A 22,577-nucleotide genomic window follows, 5' to 3' on the forward strand; every position below is an offset into this window, starting at 1 on the left:
TTTAGTGTGTTAAAATAGCTCAGGATGTTGAGAGCAAGTCATTTGCTCTGTGGAAATGTAAAGAAATACCCCCTGCAAAACCAGCCAAAACCAAACCAATCCAGATCAAAATGTGTTTCAAGATCTGAGACAGAAATTCACCATTCCAGAGACCGAGATTGGTTTTAGGATGCTCTTTCCACAAGGCAGCAAGGACACAAGATCTGTACATAGTCATCTCCGTGAGTTTGGTCTTTTAGGGTTGCACTTCGCAGTAGTCTCCCAAATAGGAAAACTGCCAGCGTGTGCAAAACAAATGCATCTGTGAATGAATGGAAAGATCAAAAATCACACAAACGAGAAATATTTTGGAGGTCAATAATGCCATGGTGTACAGATTGTACTTCAGAAAATCAGGTCACAAATTAGTGAGTAAAGAGGCCGGTTCCAGCTGAACTGTGAAAACACCAAGTACTATTGATTTTGTTGCTGTAGTTGGGGAAGAAAGCAAAGTTCAGATTATTTTAACATACTTTCTTGGTTTTGGATTTTCATGGGCAGAGTTTCAGTACATCTTGCTCCAGTGAATCCAGGTTGGCACCTAAAGGGCAAAAACGTGATAAGCAATAGTACACCAAAACCACTGCACTAACAGACTTACATCTGCTGGTCTATGGAGTGCGAGTGCATTAAGTGACCTCCTGGTTGGGTGTTAGTGACAAACAATCAGAAGAGAGGCAAGAAAGTATAACCTTTCCAGAAGATAAAACTTTGCAAAATTTACAGCAAAAATCCATCAGAGAAAAAAAAAAGTATTTTCCCTTGTCTGTTTTGAAAAAGATAGAAGAATCATGGCTAGCAAAAATGTGTACCAGCTCACTGCTTAGTCCATCTCATGAGGGGCCCAGATTGAGTTCTTTTCTAAAGCTTGCAATGCAGTGCATAACAACAATTTACACTGTTGCTTCCATTAGTCACATAAAATCTATGAAAATACCACGATTTTCTTATTTCTGTGATGGCACGTTGTGTCTTCTGGTAATTTGCTTTGAGGAGGAATAGTTAGTACAGTGATCACCAAAAAGCTGCAAAAATCCAAAAGGTCAGAAGACAAAGTCAGACCCAAAGGGAAGTATATTCAACATGGCTCACAAGAAGGCAAAATAAGTCAGTCCAGACAATAAGTAAAATGAGAGGGCAGAAGTGCTCCCAAGATTTGCAGCCCTGGAGTTATCTGTCCTTCCAGTTCATAAGCTCTTCTGCAAAAAACTTCAGGGCAGCTTTCTCCTTGATCATAGAGAAGGAATTTCTGTTCTATGACTTGCCCATCTTTTCTGCTGCTGCCTACCAATTCCTCCTTCACCTTCATTCTCCATGGTGGGGCAGGGCTCAGGCTCCCAAAATATCACCACAGACAGGCTTCCTGTGCTTCAGACTTAAGTGTGAATGACTGTCTACCATACTAAGGATCTATAGATTTCAGTCTTTCCTCTTTCTCTTTCTTCTCTCCACTCTTACTCAGCCTTAACCTGAAATTACCTGATATCTGCTCCTGTGAAAACATTTCAGTTGTGCTGCCTGTCTTTGTGATGCTTTCCATGACTTTGCCATCATGCAAGAATGTCCCACCCTTTTTCTCCTGCTGATGACATGGTGCTAGCCTCTTTTTCAAATTTCTTCCTAAGTTACTTGCCACGTGCTAAAAAGCCTTATTATTTGCAAATACTTGCTGGTCAGAAGAATCTTCCATTTCTTCTATCCAAGTTTCATGTGTGCTGAAAGCTGTCCCAATATTTTAAATTCTGCTTTTCCACAATTGCCTCTAGCCCTAAAAAACAGGATGCTGCCCTTGCACAAGTGAGACTTTCAGAAAATCTCTTTGGCAAAGGATCAGGGTCAGGGATAAACACTAGCATCTTGTTCAAACAAACCATGCAGGAATGATATTTGTGTAATAAAGGTATATATTGAGGATCTGAAGATGATTCTTTGAACCTGATTTGCTGTAATGATATATTTGTTTATTAAGGAAGAGAGTTTGGGTTCTTCAGAGTCAAAGTCGCCTCTTTCGGTGAGTACCCAGTGTGAAGAGATCCCAGTCTCCACAGACATATCCAGCTGAGAAAAATGCAACAAGGGTAACTGCCTTTAAAAGATGTTTTTGCTGGGCATGACGGAAGACATTTTGCACCTTTGAGAGAGGGTAAAGTGCTTTTGATAGAAAGAATTTGGATCTGTGCTAATGAATCAGGAATAAAATATTTTGCACTACTGATCTTGTTAAATGGCTGTCCCTGGAAAGTTGGCATTTGCTCATGCTTGGCTTTCAGTTCACAGGGTCCTTTGCATCTTTGTCATCAGGCTAAATGCTACAAATTCCCAAGGAATGTGATTGAAAGCCTCATGTTTTCCTCCTGCCACTGGCTGGTGGTGGTTGCTTGCTTTGTCTGTACTAGTTTTCATATGTTGGTGCAGCTGTGGAGGTGATGAAAACAACTTGAGCACTGGTATAGACAATGCAGAAATCACTTCCAGACCAAGCAGGGTCAGCCCTGTTGAGATGGTGCCGAAAACAGCTCCAGTGTGTTTATACTGCTCTGAAACCATTGTCAGCAAATGGGCTGCAGCATCTGCCTCGAGAATGAGCCCAGGGTGGGGCAGATGAGAGGAAAGCTGAGATGAGCCTGTCCACTTACAAGGATGTGTGAATGCTAAAGGTATTTCATTGCTCAGATGTGCACTGTAGCACAGTTTCCACAGTTTCCAGTTTGAAAGGTTGTTTCCTGTAGACCGTACTTTTACAATTAGCTTGCTATGGTGTCCTTTCCAAAACAGCTTTTCCTACTCAAAGTTTTCAGACATTATGTCTTGTTGTGGCTTTTTTTTCCTAGATCATTATCCATGTACCATTGTCCTTTAGGACAGTAGCAAAAGTTGAGGTCAAACAACTTAGAGCAAAATGTATATGTTTGTGCTGTGAGAGCCTTGTAATTTTGTTTCTGCCTTAAAAAAGGCTACTTGAACCATTTCTTTCTTGTATTAACTGGGTAAAACCAAAATGACAAACTGCATATAACAGAATAATTGCTTTTTTCCTTCTGCACACACTAGTTGCAAAAAAGCAGCATTTCCAAGTGTTCGGTGGACGCCTCTCAGAACACTAAACACATATAATCCGACTGTTTTTCATCAGGAGGGAAACGGCTGAGTGGTTCGTGTTTCCATTTCATTCACTGCCTACAAACAAATGCATTGTGGGAGAGAATTTTTTTTTACCATGGGAAGTACAGTACTTAGTAAACCATTTCATGGCCTAAATAAGAACTAGTATTTCTATCCTGTCTCTTGAATGAATACTTCTGGAACTTCTGCTTGCAAACTTGCTGGTTTGAAGAAAATTCTGCCCATTTCTATTCTGCAAAGACCTTTTCATGCAGACAGATGTAGAAAATGGCTATATCATTAAATAGTACATAATCCACTCCTTTGCTGTTAAGAAAAGCAGCAGCACACTTTTTGTTAAGACAGTAACATTTTTTTCATCCAATGAAATTCCGTTGTAAATTTCATTTCTTCAGTAATAACAAAACCACTAGAAAACATGATGTCTGCAAGTCGGAAATCAATTGGTCAGATTATCAAGACCTGCATGGTATGAAGCAGAACACTCCAGAAGTGTAACAGATCTTATATTCACATAGATTTTTTCAAGTAAGAAGGAAATGCTAGGAATTTTGCATTTATTGAAATCTTTTTTCTTCAGTGAACCTGGGGACGCATTTCCAACAGAAGAGAAACGACTTAGGAATCTCAGTCTCATAGGAAGCCAGTAACATTAAGGCTTCTTAAGTCTATGATGTTTTCAAAATGTGACTCATGTTTTTACGAAGCTTCTGAAAATTTTATACTCTAGTTTATTTAAATAGTCAAAGCTTCCTATTTCATCTGTCCTATTTTGAGAGTGTTTTACTCAGTCTTGGACCTTAATTAAAATGCGTGTGGGGAAAATACATGCTACCACAGATGTAGCTGTACATTGCTTTACTACGTCTTCACACATTTCTTGAGCATTTCACATGGTTACCTCATGAAAGCAGGGCATTTTCTTGAAGTTTGCACCAGTATCCAGAAGAGCAAGATCTGATCCTGTCCAGATCATCACTATGTATTTAATAAAACTTTATTTTTTTAATATGTAGACACATTTTAACTGAAGATTAATTTAGGATGTTTTAGTAGAATAGGGGATTTAAAAAAACCAGAGATTACTTGGAAAATTCCATGGTTGTTTTGAATCTGAGTCATGTTTTTTTGGGTAGGGATAAAACCAATTTAGAATGATATGGCTCATGCTTTAGAAATTTTGTTTTTGCTCTCAACAGATGGACCATATGGAAAAATGTGAACTTGCTACTGAGGCAGAAATATGAAGAGCAAGTACCATATTTCAAGCATTCTGTTTCCATAAGCATGTTCTGGGAGTAGATTTGTTTTCTTAGAACAATGAAGACAATGTGTAGTGGTTAGATACCTATTTTAGATAACTGGGATTTTAGAATAAATAGTGTACATCTTTATTTTTAAAGAAGTAAGAAGAAAACTGTATTTTGTCCCTTAATTTTCATCCACTTTTAAGTACTCACTTGTACTTCTTATGTAGCGGAATTGCATTGTTTTACTACACAACATAAAATTTTTGTTCTAGCAAGTATTAGAGGGCATAGCAAGTGGACCTGCAAAATAGTGGTGGCCCTGACTGTTCTCAGGGTAAGAATTCTTCTCCACTGCTTTCTTGTAAATGAGATTCACCCTGTCTAAGTTTACAGCTCTGATGCTTTTTCCAAATAGGTCTTGGACCACCCAGGCAGAGGTACATCTACCAAATCTGGGAATCGTCTTTTCCTTGAAACACAGCCCCAGAATGAAAGGTTATTTCTTGTCCACAATAGGGAAAAACAGCCCCCACTTTATTCAAATGTCCCCAAGATATTTTATTAAAAAATTAGCCAGTCTATAACATCATTACAGAACATACACAGATGTCTGAATTAAAATGAAGAAGTCTTCATACCAGTGAAGATGAGATACCTGTGAAACTACCAAGACAATATTAATGATTAGCAAGCCTGCTCAAGGCTCAGCTCTGCCATTCACTGGAGTTTTCTGAACAGTGTCTGGATAGGAAGCTGAAACACACAGGCTCTTGTACATGCTCTGGAGAGTCATAGCAAACTGCTCATCTTGACTGCTGGCTTACAACAACCATGTAAATTTAACACAAATCTTTCTCAAAAAAGGATCCAACCCACAGCACATATAAGTTTTCAATATTTGCATTAGTTAAAAATGATCCTAAAATTCAATGGAGCATTCATTGCTTTCAGCAGTACAGCAATCCATGAAAATCCAAAGCAAAACAAAGCCCAGGATGTGCAGGTAACATCTTTCTACAAAAAAAAAAAAAAAAAAAGGAAACATACAGGTAAGCCAGCACATTGTGAGGTTTGGTGGGGTTTTGTTGGCTTTTGCTTGTTTGTTTTCCTTTAGAAAAACTTGAAGACCAAAAACCCAAAAAAACCTAACGAAGACAAGCAGTCAATTTCTTCCTGGCCTAGGGAAAGCATCACAGACCTTCACCTAACTCACCTACCAAAGCTATCTTCACAATTAGTGTTTTTTAATTTTTAGGCCAAGGAGACTGAAAAATTATGCAGTTTCAGCGGATGACAGTCTTCACCAACCACTATCTCTTTGACTGAAAACAGTAATATCCTCACAAAAGTGCACCATTTTCACTCACCCCTCTTAGGTACCAAGCATGGTACCAAGGTTTAAAGATTGAGTTTCCTCTCAAAATAGTGTGAAGAAGTCCCTATGACTAGTTCATCTTCAGGGGTAAAAGCTACATGACATGCTCTCAGACAGGAGATAAATTCCAGTGCTGCAGCTCTTCATGGATGTTCTCTGATGCAAGGGACTATTGCAGCAGACAAATACAGCACAACCAGGACCTAAAAAAAGGTGCACAAGCACCCCACTAAACAAAACTCATATGATTTCATGAATCAAGATCGGCACACAAAATAGTAACCTCCACCATGACCATGATATTCATTGATTTTATGTAATTAAATGCAACAACAGTTGTGAATCTGGTCTTACCAGAAACTGTTCAGTTACTACATCAGACAATTAAAAGAACAGCTTCTTCTATACAAAGTGTAATATTCAATGCAGTTTTCCACACACCCCCCCTTTTTTTCCCCTAAATGTAGAATATTTAATTTACAGTGTTGTTTCATTTTTTTCTAACATAAGGATTAAGTTGTGTTACTTTGTGCCATATAAACACCAATAGAAGATGCTGTGCCATCACCATGTAGAAATATTTCCCAGTTAGCCTCTGTTTTGCTTCATATGCCTCTGTAGAACACAGAGGTTATTCTTGGCATTCTTTCCACATCCACATGGTTAAAAAATGAATAAATGTAAGTTCAGAAGAAGATATTTTTCAGGTGCTTCTCTAAAGAAAAAAACATTCGTGAGACCTGATGGCTCCAAGAAAAGAAACAGATAGGATTTCTTACCTGCACAGGTATCTTGGGGGGTTTGGGAGGTCTTTAACCATGTAACACTCTCCCCCATTTACGCAGAAGGCTTTCTGCTTTATGTCACATTTTGTGAGATGACTTGTCCCAGTTGTAGATGTGGAAGTGGCTGCAAAAGATAAGAATGAAAACACAGATCAGAGGCTGTTTTTCTTTCTGATTGGTAAGTGTACTTCTATGTGAGGGAAGAAGTAATGCTAGGGAGGATCTGGCAAGCCCTTTGAGCTCTCTATCTGCTGCTACCATAAGCACTAATGACTTGACCCTGTATTTTGCTGATTGCCAGAGAGAGTGGAGTTTAAATACATACTTCAGAGACACACAACCCCACACTCAGCCTGGGAGGAAGTGAGGGTTTTCCTAGCCCTTTCCATGAAGTGGCCTAAAATTTTTGCAACACTCATAGGTGTTTCCTTGAAGATGTGTAATTTATGTGCAGTAATTTTTATTGCATTAACTGCAATCAAGTGATTTTGGGTGTGACAGTCATTACCAATTGCTGATATAGTGGATGATATTTCCTCCTGGTATTGCCTTGAAGCAGGTATTTTTCAGTGAAGCTTAACCCGAGGCCCTGTGCTTATTCAAGTCCAGCCACTTCCTTCTCCCCAAGGAAAGGGTGAATGGCTGAATTCTGACTGTCTCTTTTCTTGCTCATAAACAAGAGCTGTGACTTTTCTGGATTGACTCTCTAGGAGGAAGAGAGGTTTTGTTCCTTCCTGTGCATATACAATTGCTATCATTGTGTCCACAGGAATCTTTGATCCAGAGGCCAGCCTAGCATCTCCTGCAGTTGGGCTCATCTGCTTGAGATGAGCACGAGGTTTTGGGACACCAATGCTGCTAAAAACCATTAGGTGTCTAAATTGCTATTAAATGAAAGGATCACCCTGAGTACAGTGTTTTGTAGCTTACTCCCTGCTGCATTTAGGGAATATCTAGAGAAGGCAGGAGCATTGTTTATTTAGCAACCTTTAGGGAGGCTGCCAGGGAAGGATAAGCAATCACAGTCTTAGGATTTGCCAATGCAATTTCTGTCAAGGATATGCTCCTCCTAAGCTCACAGAAAGCAACCCAACTTACCCTCCAAGGAGAGGGATAAGCCCCTTTGTTGGTGATGGTCTGTCCACATTGATTGCAGGTGAAGCTTAAACTCTTGACAATATGCCCATACATTTTAAATGGCTAAAACTAACTGAAGTGACTACCTGTAAACTGTAAAAAGTGGTGGAGATTCTTGCATGGTATTTGTTTATTTCCAGACATAGAGAAGCTAGGAATTTTGCTACCGTGATCAAAAAAATCTCAATATTTTTGTTTCTGAGAGACAGTTTGTACCCTGAGATGAAACAATGCTACTACCTATTGACTGATTTCACTGGAGTTGACTAGAAAGCTGCAAATACCTACAGAAAAGTTGTCTGATATTTGAAACCTTTTCTTACACAAAGCTACCCAAGGGGTATGCTTATAATAGGTGATGTGTGACATTCTACCATTTCCTGTGCACACTGAATCTGAAGAAAATATGGTTTTAGCAGATCAACTATGAACAAATACCACTTATGCATTTCAAACTATAGTATGATACAGTCCCTGTCACATTTCACTTCTATGCATTTCACATTATCTTCCAAGTAAACGCATATTTAGCAGTCAGTACTTGGGAGAGTGCACCACCTTGCCTTCTCTCTCTTTCTTTCATGCTGCCTTGATTGTATGGGGTGCTCTCCTCTAACAGGCCAGGAAAAACCCTCCATTGACCTCCAAAACTGAAGATCCCTTCTGCTTCTCACTTGCATCCACACATTGTGTCACATCTCCACAGATCCTGGTCTTGACTGGGGCCTCTTAGTGTTAATGAAATACAAACATGGAGTACAGATTCCTCTTAATAACACATTCCTTTTTCCTGGCCCCTCAAAGCATGATTTATATCCCCTCAGATCAGGATAAATTAATGTCTGGTCTAGGGGCAGGAAAAGGGGTCATGTTTTAAGAGTAGTCTGACACTCTTTCAGCTAGCACCAGTTCAAACAGGACTTTGCACCCAATGTTGACAAAAGGCTGGCCTACAGACTGCCATCTGCTCAGCAGTGAAGGGTCCTCTATATCTGATGTCTGAGGCTTGACCACCATCCTTGAGGATCTCCCCTCCCTTAGGATCAGGAGATTTGCCTTGTAGAAGAGCCTTTCCTTCTCTGCCAGTTTGAAAGAAGCCTGGATTATTATCGGAAAGGAGATGCCTGACATGACAGGCTGTGTCATACCATGTCCTAGGATGTAATAATGTGGGTGAACAAATTCCAACTGTATAGCTAATGTATACTTTGAAGCCTTTGTGAGTCTCAACATGCACACAATATTGAGCTTATCACTGCTGATAAACTATCCACCCCTTAATAAAGGACACGCTTCAAGCTGTGAGTCAAATACCTGAGGATGTCCCTGAGCTCAGAAAGCTAGTGCATTAATTTGGAAGGGGAAAATCAGCAATAATGTCTGCAACATTTTTGAAAATAAAAAGAAACCCCACCATTTTGCTACCCTGCTGGCTAATGTAATGTTTTAAATTGAACATTGAAGGTAGATACAGTAACAAGTGGACTTGTAGCTATCTGTAATTGTTCCATAATCTCACTTGCTTTTTCTTTAAGCAGAAGTTCAATCAAAACCAGAACACCATGGAGTTTCAAAGTTACCAGTGATTTCCCAACTGATATAAGTCAGATTTGGACAGCAGCAATTGCTCTGAACTGATTATCAGAGGTGGGAATAATCTGCAGCTCTCAGAGGAATCTCATGAGACGAGGGCTTCACATATATTTGTGAGGAGTATCTTCACCCATGTTTTCGACATCACACGTTCAAAACTGTTGTATAAATCTTGCACAAGAAGTTTCTCTGCATTACTAATCTGCTGGCACCATAGTCCCTGTCTGCCTGAGCTTTGTAATTAGTTGAGGGGAGGAAAAGGTCTACCAGGAATTAGTTCTGATATTAATTTTTCTTTGCAAAGAATGCACAGTTTTTATGGCATATGGCCAGTATTCAGTGTATGCACTGTAAGCCTACTTTGCCAATTAAATACAAGAAACACTAACTATGGGTTTGGGTTTCGCTTACAGCCACATAATGGAAGAAATGTTGTGTTTGGGAGCAGGTGTTCATCAGAGCCATTTCATATAGTCCATAACTAGACCCAAAATATGGCCTTTCAGTACATCTCTAGCAGACATGATCTCGGAAAATGTTAAGTGGGAATGACCTGCAGTGATGAGGTAAAGCGCACAGCCGTAGAATGTGTATCTGTACACTGTTACTTCTCCACCTAGTCAAAATTTGTACCTACTTTCTTTTTTGAAATGTTTTCTTCAGCTATACAAGCACAAGAGAGAAAAGCTGTTCTTTTCTAACACAGTTTACTGCAAGGACTAAGTTACACACAGTACAGGTAAATCACAATCTGAAAATATCATGCATGAGAGAATATCTGAAAACACTGCATAGTTTACCTTCCCCTCTCCCTTCCCTGAAGGCAGAAACACCATATTTAAAAAAGCAGCTGCAGGCAGGGTGAACAAGGTCACTACTTATAAAGCAAATATTCACATAGCACTGAAAAATAATGAGATCGGCTCCCATTCATGGGAATTGCCTAAAGATATTAACAAGAAGAAAAATAGAAGTTATTCCATTTTACAAAAGTACTTCTATAAAAGGTGAATTACTGTTGTAAAACTACCTTAAGTTCATTTCATGTCAAGCAGAAAAAACTTCATGTAATTCTGTTCTTACCTGGGGAATCTCTGACCCTTTTTTTCTGGTCTGAAACAGAAAAATGCATTCTCTTTCTCTCTCTTGCTTTCCAAAAAACCCTCTGATGTTTAGTGGCTACAGCACTAAGACTCCCAGACCATGCACAGACTAGATGGACCACTGAGAGAAGCCCTAAGGGATCTCTTACTCAATTCAGACTAAGAGGGAAGAGCTTTGCAACCTAAACAGAATAGTATCCATGCCTCTTTGAATTGAGTTTCTGCAAAGGTGATGTAAAAACAGAGGACACACTCAAAGTCATGCAAGGTAGCTAGTGAGATGCTTATGACTCAATGGAGGCAAAGTGGCATCTGCAGCACAAAGGAAAGTTTGCCATTCTCAATGGAAGGCCACTTACTGGAGGTATATATGCCACCTTATTGAACTGCAGATGGTCACCTTTCCAGTCCCCTTTTGTGAACCCACGGCTCATGCTGCTGGTGAGAAACGGACCTGCATGGAGTGAAGGATGGACAGAGGGACAGAAGGAGGTACACACAAACATGCTTTGGGGCGACAGAGTGTCTGCTCCCAGTTGAAAGTCAGTTTTACTAACTCATATTCCTACACTTGGAAGTTCATTAATTTCTTTGAAAGCACAGTCCAGCTCCCTCTTGACTTGCTGATATGCAGTTTAGAGATGCACATCCCTGATCTGTAGGGTATGTTGATTCCCTGTGCAACCTTGGCTGTAGCACTTAATTCCTCTGTATCTCCATGAAACCACCTACATTTTCTTCCTGCTGAGTACTGAACCTCTTCAACTCACTCTGACTTCCCTGATGAATCCAACTTGCAAGGTACTTACAGTACAGAAAAGCTTGGCATTTCTGTACTGCACTGAATGAGGAAAGCTGCTGGTTCCAGTGTAACTGTGGGCAGCAGAAGCTATATGCGTACTTTCAAGGAGAAGAGAAGCCAAAACCTGAGAGCAATCAAAAGTTAGGCCCTTTCTGAAGAGACAACATCACAAGACTTTCCATTTTACCAGGTGTGTAAAAAGATGAATTTCATGCAGTCCTTCACACTTAATTGTTTCAGACCTCTAACTGCATTAATGTAGCTGTGAACATACCAAAGGTTTAAAAAAAAAAAACTACCAACACCAACAGATAAACACCAGAGGAAAAAACCCTCCAAAACAACCAAGTCTTTATATGAGACATTTACAGACTATTTCATGGGGCTGCTCAGAATTTTTCACATTATTTTTGTGATTTAATACCCTAAACTGGCTGTTCAATCCAGTTAAAATTTTTTTCAGCTTCTCTCTTCTCTTCACAAATAACATGCAGTGTAAGAGATTCCTGGGACCTCTACACAAGAGGAGGATTTGTTCAGCCAGCAGCTGGAATTGAGCGCTTAAAAGTTAGTGGAATTGTTCTCTGGCCCTAAGACAGTACTTTCTCACTTTGGCACTATCTCTATGAAGATCAGGGCCAGCAAGAAGGAAACAGGAAATCGCCGGGTCTGCAAGATAGAAACTTCAGGAAAGATTGAGAGCACATAAACTCTTGCTGAACCAAGGCGGCATGTCTCTCTTCCCCCATGACACGGACTCAGTGGTGGTTTCCTTTCACAGATCCAACCTTAGCAAAGCAAAGTAAAAAAAATAATTAAAAAAAAGAAGAAAAACAAAGCACAGACACTTCAGCTTGCTGCACCACCCGATCGCTTCCTCCCCGATAGGCCAACAGACTGACCCAGTTGGCAGGCGCGCAACCGTGAGACCTGCACAGCATCTGGCTCACCACAGAGGGTCAAGAGGTGACACATGCTAAACACTGCTGATCAAGAACAATTTTGTTTGCTTCATTTAACTTTGAGATGGTAGAAAGCACGGGCACAGACACATGAAGTTCACAAGTTGTTAGTGAGGAAATGCAATCACTGCTTGCAAAAGAGAGTTTTCAGAAGAAGGGTAGGAAACATAGGCTGTGGAAGAATACTAGTGAATGGAAAGACCTGGTTGAAACTGAGCTTTGAGACAAGGCATACCTTTTCACTACCATGAAAGATGTCAGCTTGCACTTGAGGGTGATGTGATAAGTGAAAGGTTTGTAAGAGCCTTTAGAAAACTTTCCCCACCTGGTGAAAGGAGACATGAATGGTGAAACACAAGGCAGTGACAGACCAGAGCATCCCTAGAGGAAAAAATGTGTGGGTGGTAGAAAGAGACAGAAGGTAAAGAAAAGAAAGGAGGCACAGAGATTGGACCAATGCAGGAAAAACATGTCTAAGCTCAGGAATGCTAAACTGACCAGAAGTGGTCAGACAAGCCAGACAAGGAAGTGCTTTTACTATTGGGAGACAACCTTGCAAGAGCCAGGAATGGGTGGGAGGGTCTGAAAATTTAGAGACCTTAGATTAAAGCAGACAGCAGACAAGGAGCTGAATCCAAATGTCACGATACAATGAATGTTATCCAGTGACGAGTCCTTTGCTGCACTGGAGAAGATCCCATCATGCAGAAAAACCTGAGTGGCCAAATAAACTTTAGGAAAGTATTCCTGGCTCACCTTGTTTTGGAGGCCACAAGGCCTCTTTTCCATGTTCACTGCACATCAAGGTAAGGTACACAACTTATTGGTCTTGAAGTAATGGGTTGAATAATGGGCTGAGCCCAATCTAAACAACCATTAATACATTTGCTAGGAGATGCTTCATCATGTGTGTCTTACTCCTGTGTATCTCACAGCTCTTCTACAGAGCTCTGAAAGGTCTCTTCAGGCTGCTGACCACCAAGGCAGATGCAGAGGAGACTATCGAAACTAAAAAGGAGACTTAGAGTGGAGGTGGAGCTTCACAAAGGAAGAGCTGCCTTGGTTGTCCAGTTCCTCCCCTGTTAGTCCCACTCCCAAGGGAGCCATTTCACTCACAAGAGAAAAGAGCTGTTGGACAGGTGAGAAGCCATCTTCTGCTGAGTGCCAAGGCACAGATATCAACCTCAGGAGAACTGACTGCACCAAATCACTGGGCAGATCAAGTTGTCCAGTTGTTGTCATGGTCCTGTCTGATCAATAAGAAAGGTGCTATTGCAACCATCCGCAGCTGCATTGCAGCCTGGAGAGGTGACTGGTTGGATCTATATGGAAATCAAACTGCTGGCCGGAGGTCTGGGCTCAAGACAGTAAAGCAGAGAACTTAGGCTCTTCTCTCAAGTCCTAAATGTCCTAGTTCTGCAAGGCAGTGTAGGGGGGGGAGCACCCTAATCCAAACAGCATCATTTCTGTATGAGCAAACCACCACACCCAAAGGTTTTAACTCAAGAAGACTTTTCATTTAAAAAGCAGGGAAGAAGAAACTTGACAGAACTGAAAGGACAAGCACACCAAGTCTATGAAGATTATGAAGACAGATGGCTGTCCTTCAAGAAAATGTCCCATGGGAATCTGAACATTATCTTAAGGCCCTGCCAGCTACCCAAATTCAACTGCAGATTTGCATCCCAGCAACCTTCCTGAGAAATGAGACAGCAAGTACAACTGTATTACCACTGCTTTCCCTGCCTTGGGATGAAAACTCTGTATTTTTTTTTTCTCTATTCCAGTCCACATATGATGTTTTCTGTGAGTGTTGATCATTTAGCTCACTTGTGCTGTAACCAATATTCAATTACTCAAATAAATAATGGTAGAAAATCTAGATCTGATTAGCTGCAGTAAGATTCAGCTCAGGTAGCTGTGCTGTCTTAGTCCTCCTGAAAGTTACTGTGGCAGATTACAGATTCCATTTGGAACCATCAAGTTTCCTCTAATGGGTATGCAGTAATACTGACATAACTACTTCCTTATCACATTGAGTACTGAAATAATTTCATTCCATTATAACATAGTCAAAATCTATTCTTGTTCCTCTTTCCTCTGAAGGATTTTTGTTATTAATTCCAAGTAACCAATTATACTTGTGCAGATCAGTGCAAAATGGCTTTACCTCTTTAGCTCTATCAACTCACAGATAAGCAGGGATAATAAAGACTATTTAGCAGCTTATGAAAGAAATCCTGAAAGCTTTTTATTACAAAGTATGTTTCATATAAATTCAACATGATAATCCCTGTCATGAATCCTCTTTCAGGAAAGCACTGCAGCAAGAATATAACTAAAAGTAAGCCAATAAGCCCACACAAATTTGAGACTGCACTCAAGCACCCACTTAATTTATTGTCACATTCAATTCCATATTTCCCCCCGTGTCTTTATAAAGTTTTTCTGAAGGAGAATGGATTTCAGCATGGTGCCTTAAGTGTTTAGTCTTGTTGAAAGCAAGATTTACCCACTGAAATACCTCATGTTAAATAAATTTGCAAGAGGAGGCTGTGTCTGCAACCTTTCCTTGAAAAATTTTAAATGTCCAGTCCAGGATTCTTAGGCACCCATTAATCTGTCTCCTACAGCATACTCTGCAGTGAAAAACATATAGGTTACTAATTTCACAATGAAACAAGCTTTCGTGGACTTTGAAGCACATCTTCAAAGTCATTAAGGACACGCTTCCCCCCCATGCCCCCATCCCCAAAGCACAGAAGGCTATCGGTTGCTTTCCTTGTGGCCATCTGCTTCAGGGAGGTGGTCATGAGAGGAAGCCTCTGGAAATGTGAGGCATGAAAGGGATGTGCTAAACCTGAAGGCAATGGAAGCTCAATCTGTTCAACCAGCTTGAAGACCCTGGGCGGTGGGGAAGAGCAGAGTAGCCGAGATCAGCTTTTAAGATATAATTGTAGCCCTTGTCACAAGCTCTGACACAGACTAGTGCAGAAATGTGCCTTCAGTTCTGAGTTGAAGATACAGCAAAGGCAACTTCTCTAGAAAACACAAAGGGTTGCTCACAGGGTGCCAAATATCTCCTTGATAACTTTGATAATAAAGCATTACAAGAAAGGATTCTCAATAGACAGACAGATATGAAGATAAGCAAAGAACAAGAATGCTTATTAAAGACAGCTTCCTTTCTAATGCACTCAATTTATTTGTCAGTTTACCTGGATATTTGTATTACACCGGAGATTTCCATGGCCTTTGATTTTTTACCTTTCTTTAAATTTAAAATTTCCTGTACAATTCAAAACAAAGTTTTGAAATATAACCTGTAGGCAAGAAGACAGGCTTTATTCTTTTGCTGTTAAAAATAATACCTCAACTTGAAATGTGTCAGTTTCCTTGGAAAAAGGTATTATGAAATCTCAGACAGAGTTCTTAGGTCTCTTATGCAGGTTCTGCTAGAGGATCGAGTCTTCTGTCCTCCTTGGGACTTGCTCATTGAGACCACAGAGAAAAATCCTCTCTGGGTGGCTGCAGAGGGAAATTTTGACTGTGTTATCCACCAGCACACCAATGGGACCTATTGTTTTCAAGAATACAGAGTTACCACCTCCCTGTTTGGAATTTCTCTCTCCAGAGAAGAGTGGTGGAGAGAGACATTATTAGGTTATGCCTTGCTTATAACAAGATCCTTTGGACTCTTTAAGCAGGGTCTTTTAATTGCAAACTGTCAAAGCCCTTAGAATTCCTATCAAAGAAAGAGCTTTCTGTAGCAAGGGAACCTTTTCTCATTTCCCTCCCTAATTTCCTGCCTGGAGGTATGAAATTGTCACTGTTTATAGTGCTGCTTGAGAATGAGTGTGTGTGAAGTGGCACTCAGGGAAATCATACTTGTGGCACTAAAAAGACAAACAAGAGTGGCCTAGAAAACATGACTAGTAGGGCAAAGCAGAAAGATTTCAGGCTGCCTAGCCTGAAAGAATTTTTTTTCATAATTGTGTAGTGTAGTCCTGGTGGGACTGACTCCCACAGGCTTCAAAAGATTGCGTGATGTGTCAGGAGCAGTCACATAAGCAGGCAGCAGCCCGGTGTCCTCAGTGAACCCTGCCCAGGACCTCTGTGAACTGCTGCAGATGGCAGCTGCGAATGCAGAGGAGCAAATTCTTACTCCCAGACCAGTCCTGACAGTCTGCTCTCTTTCCCCTGCCTTCACTCCTGTCACTTCTTCCACTGCCTGCATCAAAAGGTGTGCAGTAGTTCACCTTGGGGTCACTGACAAAGTTTTGCAGCAAAACTTCAGAAGTTCCTGCAAGAGCAGTGGAATGCTGTCCGTTGCATCTGCTGTCAATTCAGGCTTTTTAAAAAATGAATATAGTAGTATGTTTGTTGCAATAGAAAGGACTACCTTCGTTCTATCAACAACACTGTTTGTTCTGACATTATATTTTTCACCTGCTAATCTTCTTTTATTCAGCAGTTGTTTCTTCAGTTAAGTTGTATTTTAATGTGCTGGCACAGTAATGCCATTTAATCAGTTCCTGTTCTCAAGAAACATCAGAGACGACTATGAAGTAAACATGTTACTGTACCAGACAGTTTTCAAATGTTTATGAAAAGGTTGAAGTTTTTTTCACTTAAAAAGAAATACATGAAAACAAGCATAAAATTATTTTTCTAGCCTCTAAAAAACAGTCTAGTAACAACTATTGCAGAAAAATAAAATGTCTTCTTGTTGAGAATAAATGGCACATTTCTCCAGCAGTTGATTTCTACAATCTGGTTATAAATCTGTCAAAAATCAGATTTATAATGGAATGCTAACAGATTCTGGGCAGTTGCTCTGCTAATAGAGCCACTTTCATACGCATATATTCATGCAGATACTGACATGCAGAAAGGACAGATTTGCAGGAATGAGAAAATGGTTCAACAGCCTGATCAGGACAAGACAGGCTCTGAGTGAAGGAGAACATCCAGTCCAGATGAACATCATACTTTCTACAGAAAGCAAATATTTTTGTCCAGCTAAGGGAGGAAATGTGGCAACAATGCATGCAGCCACAGAACCAAAAGAACTGCCCTATGTACGCCTAGCAATTACCTTTCCAGCGTAAAGCAAGCTGCTAAGGCAGTCCTATAGTTGGTCCTTGCTCTTCAGTTTTAAAAGGGATTCTTTGCTGGTATGGAGCATCTCAAGTACAAGGAAAAGCTGAAAGAACTGAGTTTGCTCAGCCTAGGGAAGAGAAGGCTTCAGGGTGACCTAAGTGTGGCCTTCCAGTACCTGAACGAAGCCTACAAGAAAGATGGAGGCTCAGCTTTCTTCTGCAGACTGGGCCTAATCTTTAAGGTTCCTTGCAGAAAACTGTTAGTGCATGTGGTATCCTACCAATGACCTTCCAAACACTCCATCTGCTCACAATTTTTTGAGCCATTTGGTATCAAAATGAAAGTATATTTTCATTAGTTAATGTTAAGGTGGGTTTGTCTTTAAATCTTCTTTCAGTCTATCTACAGCTGAACTGTTATGGTTTCTCAACTGACCCATCTGTTTTATAGTGCCACAAGACGTACATTTAAGAAAGAAATCTGTGCTAATGGGGATCTCGAGTATTAAATGTGTCACTGCCTCTTGCAGGTGACTCAGGAAACTGCTGTCCACCACCCTGCAAGAGAGACCCTGGGGATTTCCCTCATCTCACTGCTTGTCAAACAGCATTATTCCATGGGTTTCAGCCAGCAATTTAACAAAGCCCAAAAGATAACCCAAAGACTGGAAGAGAATAGAACACCTGAGCCCAGCAAAACTCGGTGTTATTCACACCAAAAAGCAGAATGTGTTCCACATATTACAGTTATTGGGTAGATGTACCAATCTAAGTACAGAAAGAGAGAAGCTCCTGAAAGTCTTGAGGACAGGACAGAAATTTTGCACAAATCAGTGAAAAGGGAAGCTACCAAGTGTTCAGAGCCAGCATCACAGGTGAATGCTTGATAAAGACAGCAGTGGAGCTCTCCTGAAGATAGAGAGGATGTTAGGTTTTTTCTTGAATAGTATCTTCTAATATGAGGTAAAACAAGAAGATCAAAAGTCAGAGCTCTTTTAAAATCCTGGGCCAATCTTAAAAAACCCTGAGTTTAGTTTAGAATAGCAGGATATATATATATATAAATAATTCACTAGGTATTTTTATTGTTTTGTTGATAAAGTCTTTGAGCTTATCTTGTATTGCAATCCAAACAGTTAGACTTTCCCTTTTTCCTTCTGAGTGAAAGCTAAAATGTAGCTTGAAGAAGGAAATAATTTTTGAAGGGATTCTGTCTATGTTTTGCGCTGGTTGCAGTAATTCAGCCTTTTACCATAGCCAGGAAAACATTGCAATCCATTGCAAACTGCATGTAAATATTGCTTTCAAAGGTTCCTTGGCTGCTGTACCCAATAATGTTGCAGATTGAACTGCAAGGAACACATTACCAGCCTGTGAAAGGATAAAGGATTTAGTAATGACAAATTTTTGTTATTCTTACAAATTCTGAGAGAAGGTTGAACCTTTTAACAGGGCAAAAGTAGTAACTGGTTGATTTTCTCCAGGGTTGGAAAGAGTGCGGGGGAAAGGACTAGGATGCCAGCCTGGCATGTGTGGCAGTCTTGCGGCTGTGCCCAGGCACCACAACTCTGTGCTGCCAGAGCTGCTGCTGTTGGCACAAGGCTGTACCTGATACTGTGGGAGCTGCTTTTGGGGAGTGGTGCCTCTTCCCTTTCTGCTGTCAGCCCTCTCCTGCACCCTTCCTTACCAATCTGCAACCTGCAGAAACTCAGCAAGCTTCCTGGCACAAAGGTCTCAGTAAACATAAGTTGAGAACATCACTTCTAGCCTAAACCTGTGTTTTAGAGGATGCATTTCCTTGCTGGAAAATGACTTCAAGGTCAGTGAAGACAAGTCAAATTTGAGTATGTCAGGGCAAAACAGAATGATTTTTCTTTCTTCAGGGTGATTCTCTTACAGCCAGGCAAAGCTGACTTCATGTCTTCTCCAACTTTCCTCTTGTATCAGAGGCCTATGTCAGCTGTCTGTCTTATTTAACCTTGGTCACCAGGACACAGATAGTGCTGTGGCAGACATTGCTGTCTTCCTCCACTTACTCAACATCACTTCGTTCCACCAAAGCCATACATTTTGTTAGTGGCAGCCACATCGTGAAGGTAATGAAAGCCCTGAGTTGGTAATATGCCAGTGGTGAGCTAAGTCACATGGCTTGTGCAATCTCTTACTCTCACAGCGCTGTGGATGTGACCTCTGGATGCCATTAATTTTCCATGGCCTTTATGAAACTCACTGAATGGGATGAAATTGCATTTTGCTGTGCAAGGAGTCTGCTTTGAGACAAAAGGGCAAACAGTCCAGGAGAATTTATCTGCCAAAGTCACTTATGAATTGAATGAAATAAGAAACTGATGCCACTAGGGAGGGGGAAGGGAGACAGAGACATCTTCTCTCTGGTGTTTTTGCATGATTTCTCTGCCTTTATTTACATGTACCAATGAAGAGTGGTCCTTGGAGAAGTTTTCTTCAATGCCTTTAATGCTAGAAGCAGCTCTTCAAAATAAATAGTTTGAGGTAGTGTTGGCATGGAAATGAGTAAATCTGAGCATCTAGATGAAAATTTTTCTTTTTAGCTAGGGATGAAAACAAAGACTAGATTAGAACACGCACATGTGGGAAAGATAAGTCTAAATTGGTGGATGACAGCTCTGATTAAAGAGCTGACTAATGAAAAAATGAATTCACAGATAATAAACTAAGAATTATATGAAATACATTTGCTTAACTACTTTTTTTTTTCTCCTTGCTTTGGTCTGTTAGCTCTGTGTGGTCTTGCAGAAATTTACTGTGGCATAGGATCTTCCCTTCATTACTCATGCGGATCAGAAGAAATGCAGATATCAAAGAGATTAAGAGATGATGCTAGAAAAAAATGATGCTATAAAAAAATAAATGAAAAAAATCCCTTTTTATATTTTGCAAAACTAGAAACAAGCTCAAGGAGTCCGATGAACATATTAAACAATTTTGTGCTTCCAAAAGCACAAGGAACAATTTTTCGGTTCCTGAGTTTTATTTCCTAACTAATAATCAAAGCAAAAAGAAAAGCTTCAAAAAATCAATGGACAGCAGTTATGAAGAAGGAGATCATGAGGAGAATGTTTAATATTTTAGAAGGGATTTGAAAATGAACAATTTGGAAAAGTAGTTGGATCAATATTTATTTCTCTCTTGACAAAGAACAGGAAGACTGACAGTCATAATTTTTGCTGCAAGGAAACAATTCTGTTTATGAATTTGCTCTAAATTATGGTGAAATACACTACATGAAATATTGGCAAAAAAAGGAAGATATACAAAGCTTTGAACTGAACAATTATAAAAATCTTTTAGGTATATTGTCAAGCACCTTTTGTCTTTATCAGAGAGGTGCAGTATACGCTGCTTGTGTCACAAACATCATTACCTCTGTCTGAAAAGTAATACCATTTTTTCAAGAAATTCTATCAAAAATGCTTTCCCTCCTCTTCCCCCCGACCCCAACCTTGTTTTAGTGTTCAGTAGTCGAGATAGTCAGAAAGTGGGTCTCCTAAAAAAAAAGACAGAAGCATTTTGCTATGGCATACTGCTGGTTTTGGTTAGACTGACTTGAAAAATTGAGCTGATCCTACCATGAAGCTGCCTTGAATTAGGGAGTCCAAAACTGGAGGTACCTAAAAAATCAGCAGTCTCTTCCTAAATTCTGAGTTTAAATGGCAACAGTATAAGCTCCTAGTAGAATTAGGAGTCTGTTGTCTTATAACTGAGATCAGTGTTTGGCCCAAAGTCAACAGCAGACGCATTTTACTAATGAGGGAGAACAGGATGCCATTCATTAACTCCCATCTTTCACACATATTCAGTGTGATCTGGAGGAGTGTGTCCCATTGAAAAAGAAATGGAAGAAGCTATCACTTTGAGATAAATCAGGAAAAAGCAATTTTCAGGGTTTCATCTATAACTGCTTGAAATTTGCTAACTAGACTGTTTCCAGTCTCAAAAAGAATTATGGCTACCTAAAATTGTACTTCTGACTCCACGCAGAACTGAAGTCCAAGTCTGGCTTTCACTGTTGCAACAGTAGACCTATGGAGCACATTTACCATTTCATTACCATTTAACACTTACCCTTTCTGTTTTCAGATCCTTTTACCCTCTATCTGATAGTTTATTTTAGGCTATGTCAAACCAGCAGTCCATTCTGTCTGTCTCTGTTTCTTGTCACAATTTTCCCTCTAGCCATCCCTACAGCCCTTCTCTACACCAGCTGAAGCCATTTCCCTTTCTCCTCCCTGCTCCTCAGCACACCCTTGGAGCAGTGGCCCTACAGGAGGCAAGGACAGGAGAGGTGTCTGTGGGGTGTCTGTGTCATTCCTCACCACCCTGACAAACGCTGGCATGCCAGCCCATGCCAGCCAGGTGTGCAGCAGCCAGAGATGTGCTGGGATGGAAAAGGGACAACTTCTCTGCAGCCAACATGAGCAGGGCTGTCCTCTGTCCCTACCAGCAGGTATGTGTCTGTCTGGAAGGAAGGAGAAGTGAGTAATCAGGTCTAGAAGAGAGGCTGGGAGACAGTTTATGTGTGGGAGCAGGCTAGACCCAGTAACCAGACCCATCAGTAATTGCATCCCCGGCATGTTCTGGTGTGCCTGGCTCCTCTCCTAGACTGACTGCTCTCTTGAGACAGGTCTGGTTATATCTTGATACAGAACATGCCCATGGTATTAAATAAAGAGTCACAAAGAAAAGTCTCAGTTCACCCACTTAGTCTGAAAAAAAAAAGGTATTTTAGAGCTTATTGCTTTGGATTCAAACTTGGAGATTCAGCTTTTCTGTGTATTTTTTTCCCTAGCATTTACCTAGGCCTTTCTGGATTTTCAGTAGAGAGCAGAGTGACAGACCCATTATGAGAGGAAATGACCAAGCAATAGACCTCAAAAGAAGACAGGCAATTACCTGACCTAATTCCAGCAATGAAGTAAGCAAGCTGAAGAAAGAAACCCCCTTTCTCAGTCTGTTAAATAATAAACTTAATTAAATTTTGGGCTTCAAACCTATGCAAAACCTGGCACAGACAGCCTGCCTAAAGCACTGCCTTGATGCAACATACACACATGTCCCCAAAGGTGTACAAGGAATACCCACTGGTTTGCAAAGGAGCTGAATCTCAGTCTCATAGGCTTTCAAATGCCTTGAAAAGCCCTGTCCAGAGTCAAACTTCAGTGAGGAGATCTGGAGAAGCTCAGGTCACCTAGTCCTGCTGTATTCAGTGCCAAGCTACAGTCAGCAGAGCTGTGGGAGCATCCTCTGACTGTGCGGTAATGCCAGCC

The 22,577-nt window shown here is 40.5% G+C and overlaps 1 protein-coding gene across 6 annotated transcripts in view; it reads right to left on the reverse strand.

Annotated features, from left to right (window-relative positions):
• NRG1 (neuregulin 1) overlaps positions 1-22,577 on the reverse strand; it is a 291,258-nt gene that overhangs the window by 25,873 nt on the left and 242,808 nt on the right. For 5 of the 6 annotated variants that reach the window (XM_030968234.1, XM_030968233.1, XM_030968232.1 and 2 more), the window contains one exon: positions 6,567-6,696. In XM_030968234.1, the coding sequence (XP_030824094.1) occupies positions 6,567-6,696 (130 nt within the window). Of the gene's footprint in view, positions 1-512; positions 701-6,566; positions 6,697-22,577 lie in introns of those variants that run through there. The other variant, XM_030968235.1, reaches the window with a different exon arrangement.

This window comes from Camarhynchus parvulus, chromosome Z, assembly GCF_901933205.1.
Source record: "Camarhynchus parvulus chromosome Z, STF_HiC, whole genome shotgun sequence".
In the NCBI taxonomy this organism is placed as follows: Eukaryota; Metazoa; Chordata; class Aves; order Passeriformes; family Thraupidae; genus Camarhynchus; species Camarhynchus parvulus.